This window comes from Bufo gargarizans, chromosome 3 (genome assembly GCF_014858855.1).
Source record: "Bufo gargarizans isolate SCDJY-AF-19 chromosome 3, ASM1485885v1, whole genome shotgun sequence".
Taxonomy (NCBI): Eukaryota; Metazoa; Chordata; class Amphibia; order Anura; family Bufonidae; genus Bufo; species Bufo gargarizans.
The window spans coordinates 432,463,918-432,482,289 of NC_058082.1; the positions used below are offsets into that span (position 1 = coordinate 432,463,918).

At 42.0% G+C, this 18,372-nt stretch overlaps 1 protein-coding gene across 3 annotated transcripts in view; it reads left to right on the plus strand.

Moving 5' to 3' along the window:
* PTPN22 (protein tyrosine phosphatase non-receptor type 22) overlaps positions 1-18,372 on the plus strand; it is a 181,579-nt gene that overhangs the window by 82,304 nt on the left and 80,903 nt on the right. For all 3 annotated transcript variants that reach the window (XM_044283477.1, XM_044283479.1, XM_044283478.1), the window contains exons 3-9: positions 534-610; positions 1,928-2,023; positions 4,388-4,426; positions 4,554-4,625; positions 4,700-4,759; positions 10,273-10,415; positions 12,204-12,270. In XM_044283477.1, coding sequence (XP_044139412.1) covers positions 534-610; positions 1,928-2,023; positions 4,388-4,426; positions 4,554-4,625; positions 4,700-4,759; positions 10,273-10,415; positions 12,204-12,270 — 554 coding nt within the window. The remainder of the gene's footprint in view (positions 1-533; positions 611-1,927; positions 2,024-4,387; positions 4,427-4,553; positions 4,626-4,699; positions 4,760-10,272; positions 10,416-12,203; positions 12,271-18,372) is intronic.

Below are 18,372 nucleotides of genomic sequence, written 5' to 3' on the forward strand. Positions count from 1 at the left end.
GCAGAAAAAACGCAAATATGGAACACAATCGCAGTGAAAACTGACTTGTTTTAGTGTCAAAATTGCACCATTTTCCCTGAACGCATCCGGCCCCAATCCGCAACGCCCGTGTAAAAGGGGCCTTACAGTAATGCTAAAAAATTCTAAAAAAATATCAAATGGTCTTCAAGGATGCACATTCACTTTAAGGAAATAATTCAAAGGTTTAGTATGGGGAACCCTGATAACTAGTTATCTGCCTAATAAAGTAATTTCCAACCCAAATAACAGATACCCAGATCAGTTTTGAGTTTTTTTTACTCTATCTACTTATACAGGTTAAGGGTAGGTGGAAAAAACTAACAACTGTGGGTGGGCGGACAATAAATGGGTGGTATGGAAACTTTTTAGTGGGTTTGTGGTAAAATACAACATGCATAAAAGTATGTATACTATAAAAGTAATGTAGTGCACAAAGCGTTGCTGTGCACTACATGGATTGGTGAGCAGAAAAGGTTTTCAGTGCTACTTCACCATGTTTTCCTGTGTTGCAGTTGACCACAGTCGCGTTGAACTGTCTCTGATCACCTCAGATGAAGAAACTGATTATATCAATGCCAGTTTTATTAAGGTAGATAATTTAATAATCTTGTTGTCTGCAAAGAAAAATTAGGCATCTTACTCTAAGGCTTCATGCACGTGGCCGTGTCCATACTTCGGTCCCCAAAAAAACGGATCTGCAAGATATGGATATCTTCTGGGTGCATTCACATTTTTTTCCACCGCCATCATTAGAAAGGGCTATTCTCATCCGCAATACGGACATGTACGGTTTGCGGAACAGAAAAAAGAACACTGATGTATGTATGGCCCCATAGAAAAGAATGGGTCAGTGTGCTAGCCACAAAAATTGTGGATAGTACATGGATGAAAATTCGATCATGTGCATGAAGCCTAACCATGTACAGTAGGTAATAGGTAAGTTTTCTTCACTCAGGGAAAAAGGTACGGTAGTTACAGGTTCATCCCTTTGTTTAAATAACAGTCATGGAAAAGTGGCTTGTTGGCACCCACATTTCACCCAGCACAGGAGGAATATGCCCAAGTAACTCCAAGTTAGTTATGCTCCCTTCATAAGTCTAACTAAAAAACAAACAACCAGTTGCCAAGCGATGGAAGATCTACAACTGTGTATTAAAAGATATTCACATATTTTTGTTGAGGCCCTTTGAGCTAGGAAAAGACATAGGGACACATTTACTAAAGTTATCTAATATTAGACAGTGTAAACTTAGCTGAGACAGGCAAAAACTGAGCCAGATCTATCTCAGTGGCGGAGTTGTTTAGTCTAACTTTACATCACCTGTTTGTTAGCCACATTTTTGGTGCACAGTGTCAAATTTTAAGCCAAGCCCCATGTTCACTTAGCCATGCCCGTTAATGGATAAGGCAAAAAAGTGTGTAAAACTATAAATAAATGTGGCACAAGGCGTGTACACCAGTCATTGTCTGCAGCAGTCACGTGATACGCGTCACAGCAGATGTTGATGCAGGGAGACCCGAGACCTGCAGAGCCGTCAGGTTAGCGATGGAGACGGAAACCAGCAGCTGGGTTCAGGTAAGTGTGATTACCACCACAGGTCCACCCACTCTGTGGGTCTGTAGAAAAGAGTGGACAACCAGTATAGGTCTACACTACAGCTCTTACAATTGTTAGCCTATCTATCTGTGGTTGGAAAGTGGTCATTTACAGCTATTTCCATGTTGAGAAGATCAAGTGATGACCTCAAGGGTGGGTAACCTGAAAGGAATAAGCAATCAGTTTTCTCCTATTAATCTAAATGTTATATTTTTTGTATCATTGGAATAAAGTGCTGGAACCTTTCTTCATAGTATACCTGTCATTTTATTTTTATTTTTAACTAATTCATGTATATCTTTATTACAGGGTGTATATGGTCCCAGGGCATATATTGCCACTCAAGGCCCCCTGGCAAACACTGTTGTAGATTTCTGGAGAATGATTTGGGAATACAATATTGGGGTAAGAAAAATATAGACGGTAAAGCATGTGAAAGTTTCACTTACAACACTTCATCACACAAGTAAATTATTTTAAACAACCAAAATAAAACATCCATAATAACCTGATCCTTTTGTTGCCTGCAATTAGTGGGTCTGTCACCTAGGCACCTAGCAGAGTCTTCTAGTGGGAACAGAAGTCTAGGAGACAGAACATGTCTACTGCAAGTTATTACTAATGAAGTATAGTACAAAGCAACCTAAAAATAAAGGGGTTTTGTAGCTTTTTATTACAGCATCTGATCGGATGTTTGGCACTACTGCCGTCTCGCTGTTTCCCACAGGCCAGTGACGTCACAACTGCTATTACTGGTCTGGGCGCGGCTCAGTGCCATTGAAGTGAACGGGGCTTAGCCGCTCCAAGGCCAGTGATAGTAGTTGTGACGTCACTGGCCTGTAGGAAACAGCAAAAAGGTCACCACGCTACTTCCAACGCCTTCCCTAACAGCTGATTGGTGGGGGTACCGGGTGCCCCCACCAGATGGTGATGATCTATCCAAAGTGTATCATGTCTTAAAGGGAACCTGTCGGCACCAAAATGCATCATAAACCGCCAGCAGTACCTTAAAGCTGTTAACATCCGGCTTCTAATGATGTTCTTGTGTAACATGTCTGAGGCGCATGATCGCTGTAAAACAACTTTTATTCCCCCGCAGGTTGTATGCAAATGAGGCTTCCTTGCTTCGAGTCTAGGTAAGCACGCCCCTTTTCGCGCATGCGCAGTGCATGCGCAGTGCAGTGCACCGCTGAAACCCGGCTAAGAGCGGCATCCGGAGACTGGATCGAGTCTTACCAAGGAGTGCACCGCGAGACTTAGGTGATGACGGCCACACTGCAGGCTGTCCATCTAACAAAAGAGGGGACAGTTAGGGGGCGTGCTTACCTTGACTCAAAGCAAGGAAGCGCACAAGAGATTTTATCTGTAGGGGCGTTTCTTAGGCGGAGCTCAGGAGCTTGACTCTTCTCTGGTCACACAAGTGAGATATGACTCTCAAAATGCGGGAAGTAAAAAAATGCATAATACAGAATGCGAAACTCCCATCCAGAAAGGAACAGCAGCTAAAATGGTAATAATTATAATGGATTCAACATAAAACAGCCAAAGTGTCCATTTATACATCTGTAAATGAACTTACAATCCTCTTGTTAATGTCAGTCACCAAGTACAATCTCTCAAAGGGAATAAAATATGTATTCAGCACTTAGTGTTAAACTTTAATTCTCTCCATTATATGAGTGCTCCTGATCCAAACAAATTACAGCAAATGTCAGTCTATGAGGATCCCACCTATGCTGAAATATGTCTTAGTTGTTGTATCAGTGGCTACTGTGACATAACTAAAACTGACTGGGCCCCACAGCATATTTTTGAATGGTCCCCCCCCCCCCCCCCTCAGTCCCCTTATTGCAGACCTCAGACTAGACCAAAAAAATAATACTCACCTCTCTTCTCCTCCTGCGGGTGCCTCCATTCTTCGTGTAGCACTGTCTAGGCACGTGCTGCACTGTGACCTAACGTCGCACAGCTTCAGATGTGGCCTCCTATGTACCCATGTTCTTTCCTGAAACTGTACAGTGCAGGTACCCAGAGAAAAAGAACAGGGAGTGGTGAGTAATACCAGTGCTAGGACTAGGAGCACTATACTCGCCTCTCCCTGGGCCCTGAAAATAAATCTATTTGTCCCTTCCTGAGTTCACGTCCCGTAGCAGCTGCTTCCATGGTAACTATGCCCCTTAGTAGCTGCATTCAGGACAATATATGGATCGCTCACCACTCTTGATGCAGCGTTCGTATGTTTGTCCAGAAGAGCGTTCTGGTCAATAATGGAATTTCACGCATCTGTCAACAGCAAGCAGGCCGCACTCTATAGTGCTGCCGTGGAATATTTTGCCATCTGTCCGCAGGCATTACTCAGGAGATCGATATACTGCTGGCAGATGGAAGAATGGATCCACTGAAATTGTTGATAAGGAAAGTGATCCAATAAATGCGCTAATAATAGAGAGGTATTTCTGGTTTCAGCAAAAAAAATAAAAAAAAAAATAAGGTTTTGGTGTAATGAAAGGTTATAAATTTCATATATATTTTCTCTATTCATTAATTTAATAGGAACATTTAAAAATGTAGATCAAAAGGATAAAATTCTTCCTTTCTTATATCCAGATTTTTTCCCCACTGCATATAAAATCAAGAGAATCTAGACTGACAGCAAGCACAGATCTACAGAGTACATTAGGAAATGTTTTCTTTTTTTTATACAACAAATAACATTTATCTCCTGAAACCAGGAGACTCCTTTAACATAATACATATTTTGTCTTCCAGATTATTGTTATGGCCTGTATGGAGTTTGAAATGGGGAAGGTAAGATTAGAAGCCAATAAACTAGTGTTATATTCTGGCTCATGATGACATATTATGTCGTAAGGATGAAATAGAATTTCTTTGCAAACATTAAAAAACATAAAAAACCTCTGTTCTGTATTATTAGAAAAAGTGTGAGCGATACTGGGCAGAAGTAGGGTGTGAAGTGTTACCGTGTGGACCATTTTCTATTACATGTGTAAGTATGACTATTTAGCACAAGCAGCAATCTGTAATTGTTTATCCCTTTAATTATCCTTTCTTGTTCTTTAGACTAAGGAAGAGAAGAAGACAGACTATGTTATCAGGCTGTTGGCAGTCACTTATGGGAATGTAAGGCTTTTATATTTTTTGTTTGCATTTTAATAAAGGCATAAATATGATGTACTATATCTGATTTTATTGCATTGACACTTTTGTAAATAATCAAAAACAGAAAAACATGGATCACACGTCCACATGCTATGCATTGATATATAACTGCTTCTCAGCTCAATTACAGTAACTTGCCTCTCAGCGTAATAAATAGTATACAGCCCCCTGATATGTGTGCTGTACATGAGGCATTCGCAGTTATAGATCAGTGCATGGCATGTGAATGTGTGATCCAGGTTTTTCTCATTCTTTGGATTTTTGTAAATAATTAAATGGGTTTTTCCTCGATTTAGATATTGATAAACTATCCTGGGTCCAAAACCCAGCACAACCACTGATTAGTTTCTGGTAGTTGCCTGAAACAGCTAAACAGTCTACTGTTTATGGGTTGACCTTCAAGCAGCTGTCTAAGCCTTCAGTGCATTGCGCCTTACATTTACAGTGCAGACAGTATATGCTCCCCACACAGCACTGTAAATGTTAAGCACAGGGATGGCACCTAAGGCCATTTTCACACTGGCATTTATCTTTTTCCATACTTCACATAGTGTTTTTTTTCTGGCCGCCTCTCGGGATATCTGCCATGCTGCGGCTGGATCTTTGCTGCTCCCGATTTAAGTGAATGGGGCCAGGTGGACTTCCGGCAGCACACGTGTGCACAGTGTAGTACGGATCTGGCAGGCGAACAGCCTGCTGGTAAAGATAAATGCCAGTGGGGAACTGGCCTAACACAGGAGTAGCACCCGGGCCAGCCATCAGTAATGGGTGTCAGTCGTATGTTGCTGTCACGGATGAGGTAAAGGAGTAAACACCACACCTGATAACCAGAGGGGAAAAGCCACTAGGCCTCAACGGTAGGGAAGGGAAAGGGTCACCACCTAAAGAACCCTACTCCTGGCCATGACTCCTAACCATTTGGACACCACTTGAAGGTAGAAAATCCCATACTCAGGAACCTGGAAGCCGTGGAGACCCTGAGGAGCCCTAAAGATAATGGCAGGGCTGAGACAATCCGTTCCTTCCAAGATGAAGGAACAAGCGTCTCCCTGAGGCCTAGTAACCACAATCAAGGGGAAAAGACAAAATACAAACAAGCAAGACACTTAGCTTCTGTTGTAGAAGGATGAGCAGGAGCTCAGGGAGAACCACACTCCAGCTCTTTCCAAAACCAAATGAAGCAATCTACCGCATAGTCAGAAGAGTGGGGTCAGACTATAAAGGTAGAAGTGATGACCACTGAGCAACAGCTGAGACAAGGAAAGTGGTCATTAACACTGAATCAAGAGAAATCAAGGAGGCTGTTAGATTCCTCCACGCTCAGCCAGTCTCCTTGATCTCCTGACATCAGTCACCAGAGGGACCATGACAGTTGCACTTCATTCCACAAAACCAACCTGCATATGGCTAAGTTGAAGAAGAAAAAATTTAAGAGGATCTTTCACCGGATTTTATTAATTAAGTACCTGCACTTGCTGGGTACCCCCCACTGATGCTGCCACCCTGCCTGTTTTGTTAAAATAGCGCTCCTATGCTGCGCTGTGCCACCCGGTATTTTCCCCACTCAGAATGCAAATACTGAGCATCGAAGCAATGGAGAGGAGACGCAGTCTTTCTCTGTGGGCGTCTCCTTCTTCCCTAGCTGTGGCACTGTCCAATAGCAGCGCAGAGTGTCACAAACAGGGAGAATAAACCTCCCTAGCTGTGACGCTCTCCAATACGATTGGACAGCGCTACAGCCAGGTGAGAAGGAGACGCCCACAGAGAAAGACTGCGTCTCCTCTCCATTGCTCCGATGCTCAGTATTTGCAAACTGAGTGGGGAAAATACTGGGGGGGCACAGCGCGGAGTGCGAGTGCTATTTTAACAAGACAGGCAAGGTGGCAGCATCAGCGGGGGGTACCGCACAAGTACAGGTACTTATCTCAATTAATAAAATCCAGTGAAAGGTCCTCTTTAAAATCAGAATGCAGAGATGAAAAAATAGAAAAATCATTGCATCCTTAGGGCACAAAATGATGATATCCTTTAAAGATTTAATCCGTTAGTGACCACCAATACCCCTTTTTATGCTGGGCACTAATGGGCCTCAGGCTAGGCCACTGCATTTTTATGGCAGCTCAGTCTATGCGCTGCACTGGTCTAACATGCGGTGGATAGCAGTAGCCCGACTCACACGAAAGCCAGGCTCCTGCTCTAATGGCCCAGATTGGCAAAAGAGCTGATCCAGGCTTTTTAACCCTTTAGATGCCGTGGTGAATAGCAAACCAAAAGTGGTTTAGAGGAAAGAGACTCCCTCTCAGGCGTCGGCACAGCTGCAACTGAGAATGCACGGTGCTGAGAGGAGCAGCCCTGATAGTATAATACACTGTACTCCATAAGTAGTGTATTATAGAAGCAATCAGAAGATCGTAAGTAAAAGTCCCCTAATGGGACCAGTAAATTGTAAAAATTAAAGTTGAATAAAGTTTTATTAAATAAAAATAATAGTTAAAAATAAAAATAAATAAAATAATAGTTAAAAATAAAAATAAATTCTATTGAAAAAAATGCTTTTCAATGGAAAAATTGCAAAACAAAAAAAAACTCTACATAGTTGGTATTGCTTCCATAACAACCTAAACTACACAATTATCGTGTACTTTATCTTGCACAGTGAACGATGTAAATATATATATATATATATATATATATATATATACAAAACAATGCAAGAATTGCTGTTATTTTATTATTTGCCACAAAAGACTAATTATAATAAAAAACTGTTACATACCCCAAAATGATACCAACAAAAAGTACAAGTTAACCAGCAAAAATAAAGCCCTTACACAGCTCTTTTAAAAAAAAAATATATATATATATATATATATATATATATATATAAAAAAAGTTATGGGTCTTGACATGCAGTGATGCAAAAACATTAGTTTTTTTTCTTTAAAAAAGGGGGTTTTATTGTGCAAAAGTTGCAAAACTCAAAAAAAAAATATATGTACACGTTGTGCTCATAAGTTTACATACCCTTGCAGAATTTGTGATTTTTTAACCATTGTTCAGAGAATATAGTAGTAACATAGTAACATAGTACATAAGGCCGAAAAAAGACATTTGTCCATCCAGTTCGGCCTGTCATCCTGCAAGTTGTCATCCCCTGTGAGGTAGAAGCCAATTTTCCTCACTTTAGGGGAATAAAAATTCCTTCCCGACTCCAATAAGGCAATCAGAATAACTCCCTGGATCAACGACCCCTCTCTAGTAGCTATAGCCTGTAATATTATTACGCTCCAGAAATACATCCAGGCCCCTCTTGAATTCCTTTATTGTACTCACCATCACCACCTCCTCAGGCAGAGAGTTCCATAGTCTCACTGCTCTTACCGTAAATAATCCTCTTCTATGTTTGTGTACAAACCTTCTTTCCTCCAGACGCAGAGGATGTCCCCTCGTCACAGTCACAGTCCTGGGAATGAATAGATGATGGCATAGATCTCTGTACTGACCCCTGATATATTTATACATAGTAATTAGATCTCCCCTCAGTCGTCTTTTTTCTAAAGTGAATAACCCTAATTTTGATAATCTTTCAGGGTACTGTAGTTGCCCCATTCCAGTGATTACTTTAGTTGCCCTCCTCTGGACCCTCTCCAGCTCTGTTATGTCTGCCTTGTTCACAGGAGCCCAGAACTGTACACAGTACTCCATGTGTGGTCTGACTAGTGATTTGTAAAGTGGTAGGACTATGTTCTCATCACGAGCATCTATGCCCCTTTTGATGCAACCCATTATCTTATTGGCCTTGGCAGCAGCTGCCTGACACTGGTTTTTGCAGCTTAGTTTGCTGTTTATTAAAATTCCTAGATCCAATATGAATGATAACACAAAAACTTTTCTTTCGCTTTGTCAAATAGCTGTGTTTTTTTTCTTTTTAAATCATAATCACAACACAAACTACCCAAATGACCCTGATCAAAAGTTTACATACCCTGGTGATTTGGCCTGATAACATGCACACTTGATACAAAAGGGTTACAATGGCTATTAAAGGTAACCATCTTCGCCTGTGATCTGTTTGCTTTTAATTAGTGGTTGTGTATAAAAGTTCAATGACTTTCTTGACTCCTGACAGACCCTTGCATCTTTCATCCACTGCTGCACTGATGTTGTTTGGATTCTAAGTCATGGGGGAAAGTAAAAGAATTGTCAAAGGATCTGCGTGAAAAGGTAGTTGCACTCTATAAGGGTCCATTCACACGTCCGTAGGTGTTTTGCGGTCCGCAAATTGTGGATCCGCAAAACACAGACACTGGCAATGTGCGTTCCACATTTCACGGACTGCACATTGCCAGCACTATAATAGAAAATGCCTAGTCATGAATAAGAACCCACGTGTTCGAAATGCGTAGATTGCCAACAGGACCTGTGAATAACAGCAAAGAGACAAGCCTCAAACCTTCTGGCACAAAGTCATTTGGAGTGATGAGACTAAAGTTGAACTGTTGACACAACCATAAACACTACATTTGGAGAGGAGTCAGCAAGGCCTATGATGAAAGGTACATCATGCCTACTGTGAAACATGGTGGTGGATCACTGATGTTTTGGAGATGTACAGGAAATTTGGTCAGAATTGATGGCAATATGAATGCAGTAATGTATCAACAAATACTGGAGGAAAATTTGCACTCATCATCTCGGAAGCTGCGCATGGGACATACTTGGACATTCCAACATGACAATGATCCAAAACACAAGGCCAAGTCGACTTGTCATTGGCTACAGAAAAATAAAGTGAAGGTTCTGGAGTAGCCATCTCAGTCTCCAGACCTCAATATCATTGAGCCCAAGAATTTAGGGGAACTGGAGTCTTTTTGCCAGGAAGAATGGGCAGCTTTACCATCTGAGAAGATAAAGAGCCTCGTCCACAACTACCACAAAAGACTTCAAGCTGTCATTGATGCTAAAGGGGGCAATACACGGTATTAAGAACAGGGGTATGTAAACTTTTGATCAGGGTCATTTGGGGAGTTTGTGTTGTGATTATGATTTAAAAAGAGTAAACACAATTGTTTGACAATAAATGGCTTCAGCCAACCACTAACCATGAGTAAAAGAAACGTTTTTGTGTTATCATTCATATTCTCTGAACAATGGTTAAGAAATCCTAAATTCTGCAAGGGTATGTAAACTTATGAGCACAACTGTATTTGGTATCCCTTTAATTGTACTGACCCAGAGAATGAAGTCATCATGTTATTTATGTTGAAAAATTAATGCTTCAAAATTTATAAAAGAAAAAAACTCAGTGGCAGTATAGCCAGCGATAATGCTAAACTTTAAAATGCAGTTAAAATGGTTATGTTGCCTACTGACAGAAGGTGACCCTTCAGAATCTTCTCCTCTGGTAGGCCCAGGGACCAGATACTGGTCAGTAACGTACGCTATAACTGTGCCTCCTTACTCCTTTGATGCAGGAAATACGAATAGTTCATCAGATTCATTACAAGAACTGGCCGGATCATGATGTCCCCTCTTCTGTAAAGTACATTTTAGAAATGATACAAGACATTCGTCTTCTCCAGAGAGATGATACTCCACCATTATGTATCCACTGCAGGTAAGAAAAGTGTGATTTCATTTCTATATGGAATTGTATGAGGTTTCAGCTTCTGGAAATACAAAGTTAATTAAAGTAGTTGTGTGGAGTGTATTTAGTGCTCTATATAAAGACACTGGTTGACATTATTCAAGGTATTTAAAATGTCCATATACATAAAAGGCAAAGTTGTCTAAACCGGCTAATTTGACCATCTATTGTGACTCAGGTTGTGCCAACTATGTGGAATTTCTACGTGCTGTTCCTTTGTTGTCACAGAAGATAAGCTGCCAGAGGTTTCTGGTCAATGCTTATTTTCCTCTCCTGAAATACATGCATGCTCAGCTAAACTGTGCACATGTGTATGGAGAAGTCAGGACAAGGGCAGACACATGATATGTGTGTCCTGTGTAGCTGCAAAGGGGCCCAGTAGGTAAGGGGGGCTTCTTATAAGCAATTAGCAGTGCCCCACTATCTATTAGACTGAATGTAAGGAACTGAGCTAATGAATTACTGGTGAATTGTTGAAGAGACATAATGGGGGGCTTTATGATAAGACATTGGGTAGCAGAGGTCCTATATCTATGTCCATCCCAAGTTCAGGAGAAATACCTGTTAGTCCCTCATTCAGCTGACAGCTTTAGAGTTATTCCCTGAGAATCACAAATTTAGTTACAGTAGTTACTTTCAGTCAGGTTTCTACTGCTTCTTAGTGGCAAAAACTCAATGAGATCATTAAAAGTTTAAACGGGCTCTTCTGTAAGGCCTCTTGCACACGACCGTATGGCTTTTTCAGATCCGCAAAAAATACTGTAATAATACTTTCACTTAAAGGGGTTGTCTCACTTTCCATTATACTCACATTATACACTGCTTGTTTCCATATGCAAATGATCATCTAAGTGTACTGGGCCCAAGCCCGTGGCAAGCTATTTCGTGTCGCCCTGTCAATCAAGAAGGAGAGGGGATAACAGAGGAAGCAGGAGGAGCAAGGGTGCACAGAGGGGTTTGGACTCACCCTCAGTGCAGTTAACTGCTCATTTCCATATGGATTATAACTACGCTGATTAAGGAGCTCTTTGAAAGGAGATATAGTATCCCTAAATTCTGACCTAGACCTCTCCCCCAGTTAAGCCAGTACTCTCTGCTCTGCACTGATGAGGGGCAATCACCCCGATACAGCTGTCTGCAGATGAGGTGCTGGCTTATTTAATATCCAAGTCATGTCTCAAAACTATTTAAAGTGTTGAACATTGACTTATAGGATAGCTGCCTTCATCTGGTGGCATTAGAGGCAGAGCTTGTTAAGAGCTCATTTGCATCCCCTTTATCCCAGAATTCCAGAGGAGCATGTATGGCCTATAAGCCTTGTTATGCTGATTAAGGCGCTCTCCCAATAAGGAATATTTTTTCTCCAGAATTAAGTGACAGATTACGAAGTGAAAGCTATCATTACATTCAGATGAGCTAGTCCTACAAGGCATTGTGATTGGTTTAACAGTGAATATTTCCCCTCTTACAAGTATATCATTATATTACTATTTATATCTCCATTATCATTGGCTATATAATTAAAGTGAACTATGTGAATGCCTTGCTGTGTTCAGCATTTTACCACAAATAATTTGAAAATGCATATGACCAGGCAAGCCGATGAATTATATTGGAGCTGCAATGCCATCTAGATTCATATTACTAGAACTGCAGACTGAAACATCAATCAGTCTGTACTTGCATCTCATTTAACATTAATCAATATGACAAAAACATTATTTTCATCCATTTTTTATGTTTATTTGTTAAATTTAGTGCTGGCTGTGGGCGGACTGGCGTCATTTGTGCAATTGATTATGTATGGAGACTTCTAAAAGATCAGGTAAGGTTGCTGATGCCACTAATTAATAAATGGCATAGATAGATAGATAGTGTGGGGTTTTGCTCTGGTAGATAGGGTAAGCGGGCGCAGTACAGAGGCAAAATACAAGTTCTTAACTCAAAACGTCAGTGTTTATTCACACTTGAGGCAATTGCACAAAACAGCAGGTAACTTTGTAGTCTTGGTGTTAGGTCACACACAATGGAAAGTTCATATAACGCAAGTCACCTTGCTGGCAGTTCTGCCTCCAGTAGTCCACAGCAGGCTTTAAGGGGGCTGTTTCCTCAGCATGCAGCTCTCAGCCCTCCAGCAGGGCACAAAGCCTCAGGTCCCAAAAACAGAGACATCTCTGCTGAGCCCAGCTGCCTATTTAAGGACAGCCAGGTGCTGCCAAAACCCAGACCGGCCCTCAAACTCTTGTACGGTATTTGACCTCACCTGGCTGGAAACCAGCCCAGCCACACATGCTGGGAGGAAAATACCTGCCTTGCCAGACACAACCACTCACTGTGTCACAACAGATAGAAAGATAGATGACACAAATAAAGAGGTTTATAGACAGTTATATTTACAGTACAGTTATACAATAAAGACATATTTTTCTGTCTATGAGATGCACCAATAATCAGAATCTTAAAAAATAGAAAAAAATTACTGTGATATAAAGTTAATATGGTACAGACACAGTACAATAGCCAATGCTTCATAACATTGCCAGCCACAGTGCCCCATCACATTGCCAGCCACAGTGCCTCCTGACTATGCCAGCTACAGTGCCTCATCCACATTACCATCCATAGTGCCCCTTACTATGCCAGCCACAGTACCCCCAACACATTGCCAGCTGCAGTGGCCCATCACATTACCAGCCACAGTGCTCCATGACTATGTCAGCCACAGTGCCTCATCACATTACCAGCCATAGTATGTCCTGACTATGTTAGCCATGGTGCCTCATCACACTGCCAGCTATAGTGCTCCTTGACTATGTCTTCCAGAGTGCCACCAGACTTTCACAGCCACAGAGCCCTATCATTGATGTTTACACTGCCTGAGCCCTGAAAAAGTGCAGAGGGCTTGGCAGTTGCAGAACCTCTAAGGAAAATGGTAATGCCGCAGTTGCTCCTAGAGGCTCATTTGCATATATTAAAACTTCATTTTACTCAGCAATGCAGGCACATGTGAACATGGGACCAACACAGATGCCTTCAGCTGTCAAGCGGATATGCAACAGGTCAGCCGGTTTCATAGGTACAAATCTGCTGAAGGATGCCCTTCAATGGGGATCCGGTGGTGCATGGCAGTGTCTGGCTATGCTGGATACAGTGGTTTATGACGTAGATGTGAACGTAGACTAATGGAGTTCAGAGTCTCCAGCTCCTAAGTAGTGATGAGCGGCAGGGGCAATATTCGAATTTGCGATATTTCTCAAATATTTTGTCGAATATTTACAATTATTTTCTTGATTGCAAAAATCAGCAATGTAATATTCGAGTAATGTGCACGCAATATAGGTGTGGGTCACTTTTGCTACATTTTTCAAGCTGCTAGAAGTTTTCTGAGACTGGAGACAATGGTTGGCACGGCAGGACATTAATGGCTTTATATGCAGATAGAGTGCTCCAATATATTCGCGATTGGGCTAATCGGCACTAATGATTTGAATATTTTGGTGCAATATGTGAAAGTTCACATTTTAGCAGGTCTGACTACATATTACTGATTGGTGCACTATGTATTGTCGTGACATCACAGCACTATGTCTACAGCATGTATGTATAGACACACTACCTAAAACAGCTACACTATGCTAGGATATAACCTACACTGACTAACTGTACTATATATATATATATATATATATATATATATATATATATGCTATCTAACTATCTATCTAATATAATTAGTGAAAAGCACAGAGCACAGCAATAACACAGCTGTCTCTCTCAGAACTTTAAGAAACTGTAGAAAATGGCTGCTGGGGAGGTTCTTATATAGTAAGGGGTAGGCAACTTTCCTATTGGTTGCTAGGGATGTTGCTAAGCTCAGACAAAGGCATTGCAGCCTTCTCATTGGCCAACGAGCAAGAAGCAGGGAGGGATCATGGGTTCAGATGAAAAAAAAAAACATGAATATTCAAAAATACGAATATATATCACTATATTCTAAATATTCGCGAATACTCGAAGTGCCGATATTCGCAATTAATATTCAAATATTTGCGTCCAACACTACTTCTAAGGCATGCATTAGGACTACTGGACGCACAAGAAGATGGTACCACTGCTTCCAGCTGAAAAAGAGTGCCTAATAGTCAGAAAAATGCAATATATAAATTGGATTTGCTTACAAGTTTTAGACTTGGCTGATTGTAGCTTCTCTGCTGCTTAACAAAATCTACAGAACCAAAATGAATATTTAGCTTATGTATAGGGAGCTCGTAGTGTAGGGATTATTATTAACCCAAAAAAAAAACGGTTTAGTGGGCTGACAGAAGCCCTTTAAGGTGAAAACTGAAATGTGGCACCACCGTGTTCCAAATTCTCAATCCAATCCCTCCTCCCTAGCCAAACAAACGAAGACATATTTGGATAGACATTACATACAGCACTATGAAATATAAAGGAGAATATAGCACTACATATGTCTTACATCCAGTGACATATCTTCCGATGTAAAAGTTCTCTTCCCTCATCTCCTCCATTCCAACCAAACGCCATGAGAAATTATTAAAGCCGTGTCTCGTATCTGCAGAGTTTGCCACACAGATATCTTAGGTTCCTTGCTTTACTATCATCCACCTCCTCCTGGTGCCCCAACAATGTTATTCTGCTGCTACCCCAATACTTTGCCCTCTGTGCTCCCCAATGCCTGCAAACACCATAAATAATAGTGCCATACAGATAGTCCCTCCATAGTAATAGTGATCCCTAAAGTCTGACCAATACTAATAATTCTCTCCCAAAGTGCCCTCATTAATAATAGTGCGCCTACAGTACCACTAATAGTGATAATGCTCCCCAGGAGTGTCGCCCCAGGAGCAATGCCCTCCACATTATGCCCAGTAAAAATAATGCCCCTAAAAATCAGCATGGCTTCATAGTAACATAGTGCATAAGACCGAAAAAATTAATTTGTCCATCCAGTTCAGCCTAATATCCTGCAAGTTGATCCAGAGGAAGGCAAAAAAAAAAAACTGAGGTACAAGCCAATTTTCCCCACTTAAGGGGAAAAAATTCCTCTCTGACTCCAATCAGGCAGTCAGAATAACTCCCTGGATCAACGACCCCTCTCTAGTAGCTATAGCCTGTAATATTATTATGCTCCAGAAATGCATCCAGGCCACTGTTGAACTCTTTTAGTGAACTCACCATCACCACCTCCTCAGGAAGGGATTTCCATAGTCTCACTGCTCTTACCATAAAGAATCCTTTTATGTTTGTGTACAAGCCTTCTTCACTCGAGGCGCAGAGGGTGTCCCCTCGTCACAGTCACAGTCCTGGGGATAAATAGATGATGGGCGAGATCTCTGTACTGGCCCCTGATATATTTATACATAGTAATTAGGTCTCCCCTCAGTCGTCCTTTTTCTAAAGTGAATAACCCCAATGTTGATAATCTTTCAGGGTACTGTAGTCTACCCATTCCAGTTATTACTTTAGTTGCCCTCCTCTGTACCCTCTCCAGCTCTGCTATGTCTGCCTTGTTCACTGGAGCCCAGAACTGTACACAGTACTCCATGTATGGTCTGACTAGTGATTTGTAAAGTGGTAGGACTACGGTATGTTCTCATCACGGGCATCTATGCCCCTTTTGATGCAACCCATTATCTTATTGACCTTGCCAGCAGCTGCCTGACACTGGTTTTTACAGCTTAGGCTGAGTTCACACCAGCGTTCAGCCTTTCCGTTCTCCTGCTCCGTTATAGGAGCAGGAGAACGGAAAGGACAGATTGGGCACATAACTGAGACGAGCGGAGCCTACGGACCCCATAGACTATAATGGGGTCTGTTAGGTTTACGCTCAGAAAATGATTTTGGAGCGGAGACAAAAGTCCTGTCCAATCTGTCCTTTCCGTTCTCCTGCTCCTATAACGGAGCAGGAGAACGGAAAGGCTGAACGCTGATGTGAACGAGGCCTTAGTTTGCTGTTCACTAAAATTCCTAGGTACTTTTCCATGTCAGTGTTACCCAGTGTTTTACCTTTTAGTATGTACGGGTGACTTGCATTATTTCTTCCCATGTGTATAACCTTACATTTGTCAGTGTTAAAGGGGTTGTCCGGGTTCAGAGCTGAACCCGAACATACCCTTATTTTCACACCGGCAGCATCCCTGAGCCTAGCATCGGAGCATCTCATGCTCCGATGCGCTCCCGTGCCCTGCGTTAAATCGCGCAGGGCACGGGCTCTTTTGTTTACAATAACACACTGCCGGGCGGTAACTTCCGCCCAGCAGTGTGTTCGGTGACGTCACCAGCTCTGAGGGGCGGGCTTTAGCTCTGCCCTAGCCGTTTTACTGGCTAGGGCAGAGCTAAATCCCGCCCATCAGTGCTGGTGACATCACCGGGATTCCTGTCAGCCCCATGGAGAGCCCCGGTACGTCACCGGAACTACTAAAAATGCCTTTGCCCTGTGCAATTTAGCGCAGGGCAAAGGAGAGCATCGGAGCATGAACTGCTCCGATGCTCATGTCAGGGAGGCTGCCGGGGTGAAAATGGAGGGATGTCCGGGTTCAGCTCTGAACCCGGACAACCCCTTTAAACCTCATCTGCCACTTATCTGCCCAAGCATTCAATCTATCCAGATCCATCAGTAGCAGTATATTGTCCTCTTCCGTGTCAATTACTTTACACAGTTTAGTGTCATCTGCAAAAAATTATATTTTACTGTGCAAGCCTTCTACAAGATAATTAATAAATACAGGTCCTTCTAAAAAAATTAGCATATTGTGATAAAGTTCATTATTTTCTGTAATGTACTGATAAACATTAGACTTTCATATATTTTAGATTCATTACACACCAACTGAAGTAGTTCAAGCCTTTTATTGTTTTAATATTGATGATTTTGGCATACAGCTCATGAAAACCCCAAATTCCTATCTAAAAAAATTAGCATATCATGAAAAGGTTCTCTAAACGAGCTATTAACCTAATCATCTGAATCAACTAATTAACTCTAAACACCTGCAAAAGATTCCTGAGGCTTTTAAAAACTCCCAGCCTGGTTCATTACTCAAAACCGCAATCATGGGTAAGACTGCCGACCTGACTGCTGTCCAGAAGGCCATCATTGACACCCTCAAGCAAGAGGGTAAGACACAGAAAGAAATTTCAGAAAGAATAGGCTGTTCCCAGAGTGCTGTATCAAGGCACCTCAGTGGGAAGTCTGTGGGAAGGAAAAAGTGTGGCAGAAAACGCTGCACAACGAGAAGAGGTGACCGGACCCTGAGGAAGATTGTGGAGAACGATTCCAGACCTTGGGGGACCTGCGGAAGCAGTGGACTGAGTCTGGAGTAGAAACATCCAGAGCCACCGTGTTCAGGCGTGTGCAGGAAATGGGCTACAGGTGCCGCATTCCCCAGGTCAAGCCACTTTTGAACCAGAAACAGCGGCAAAAGCGCCTGACCTGGGCTACAGAGAAGCAGCACTGGACTGTTGCATGTCATCGGAAATCAAGGTGCCAGAGTCTGGAGGAAGACTGGGGAGAGGGAAATGCCAAAATGCCTGAAGTCCAGTGTCAAGTACCCATAGTCAGTGATGGTCTAGGGTGCCATTGATAGCAAATGAACCTACCTATGAAGGTCAATAATAAGCGCTGAATCTCCCCGACGTACGTTTCGCCGTGCTGCGTCCTTCATAGGTAGGTTCATTTGCTATCAATGGCTAGCTTTTTGACATCAGTCACTTCATTCAGCAGTACATGTTTTTTGGTTTAGGAAGTGTAACAGCTTCCACACTCCTATATATGGGTGATTGCATCTAGAATAATAATGCTAGTGCACCCCAGCTTCATGGTTTGGTAGATTTCACCTTTCTGCTGATGTACACCATTGATAGTTCCTCCTATGTTAATAGTCTCACACAAGTGATAAGTGCG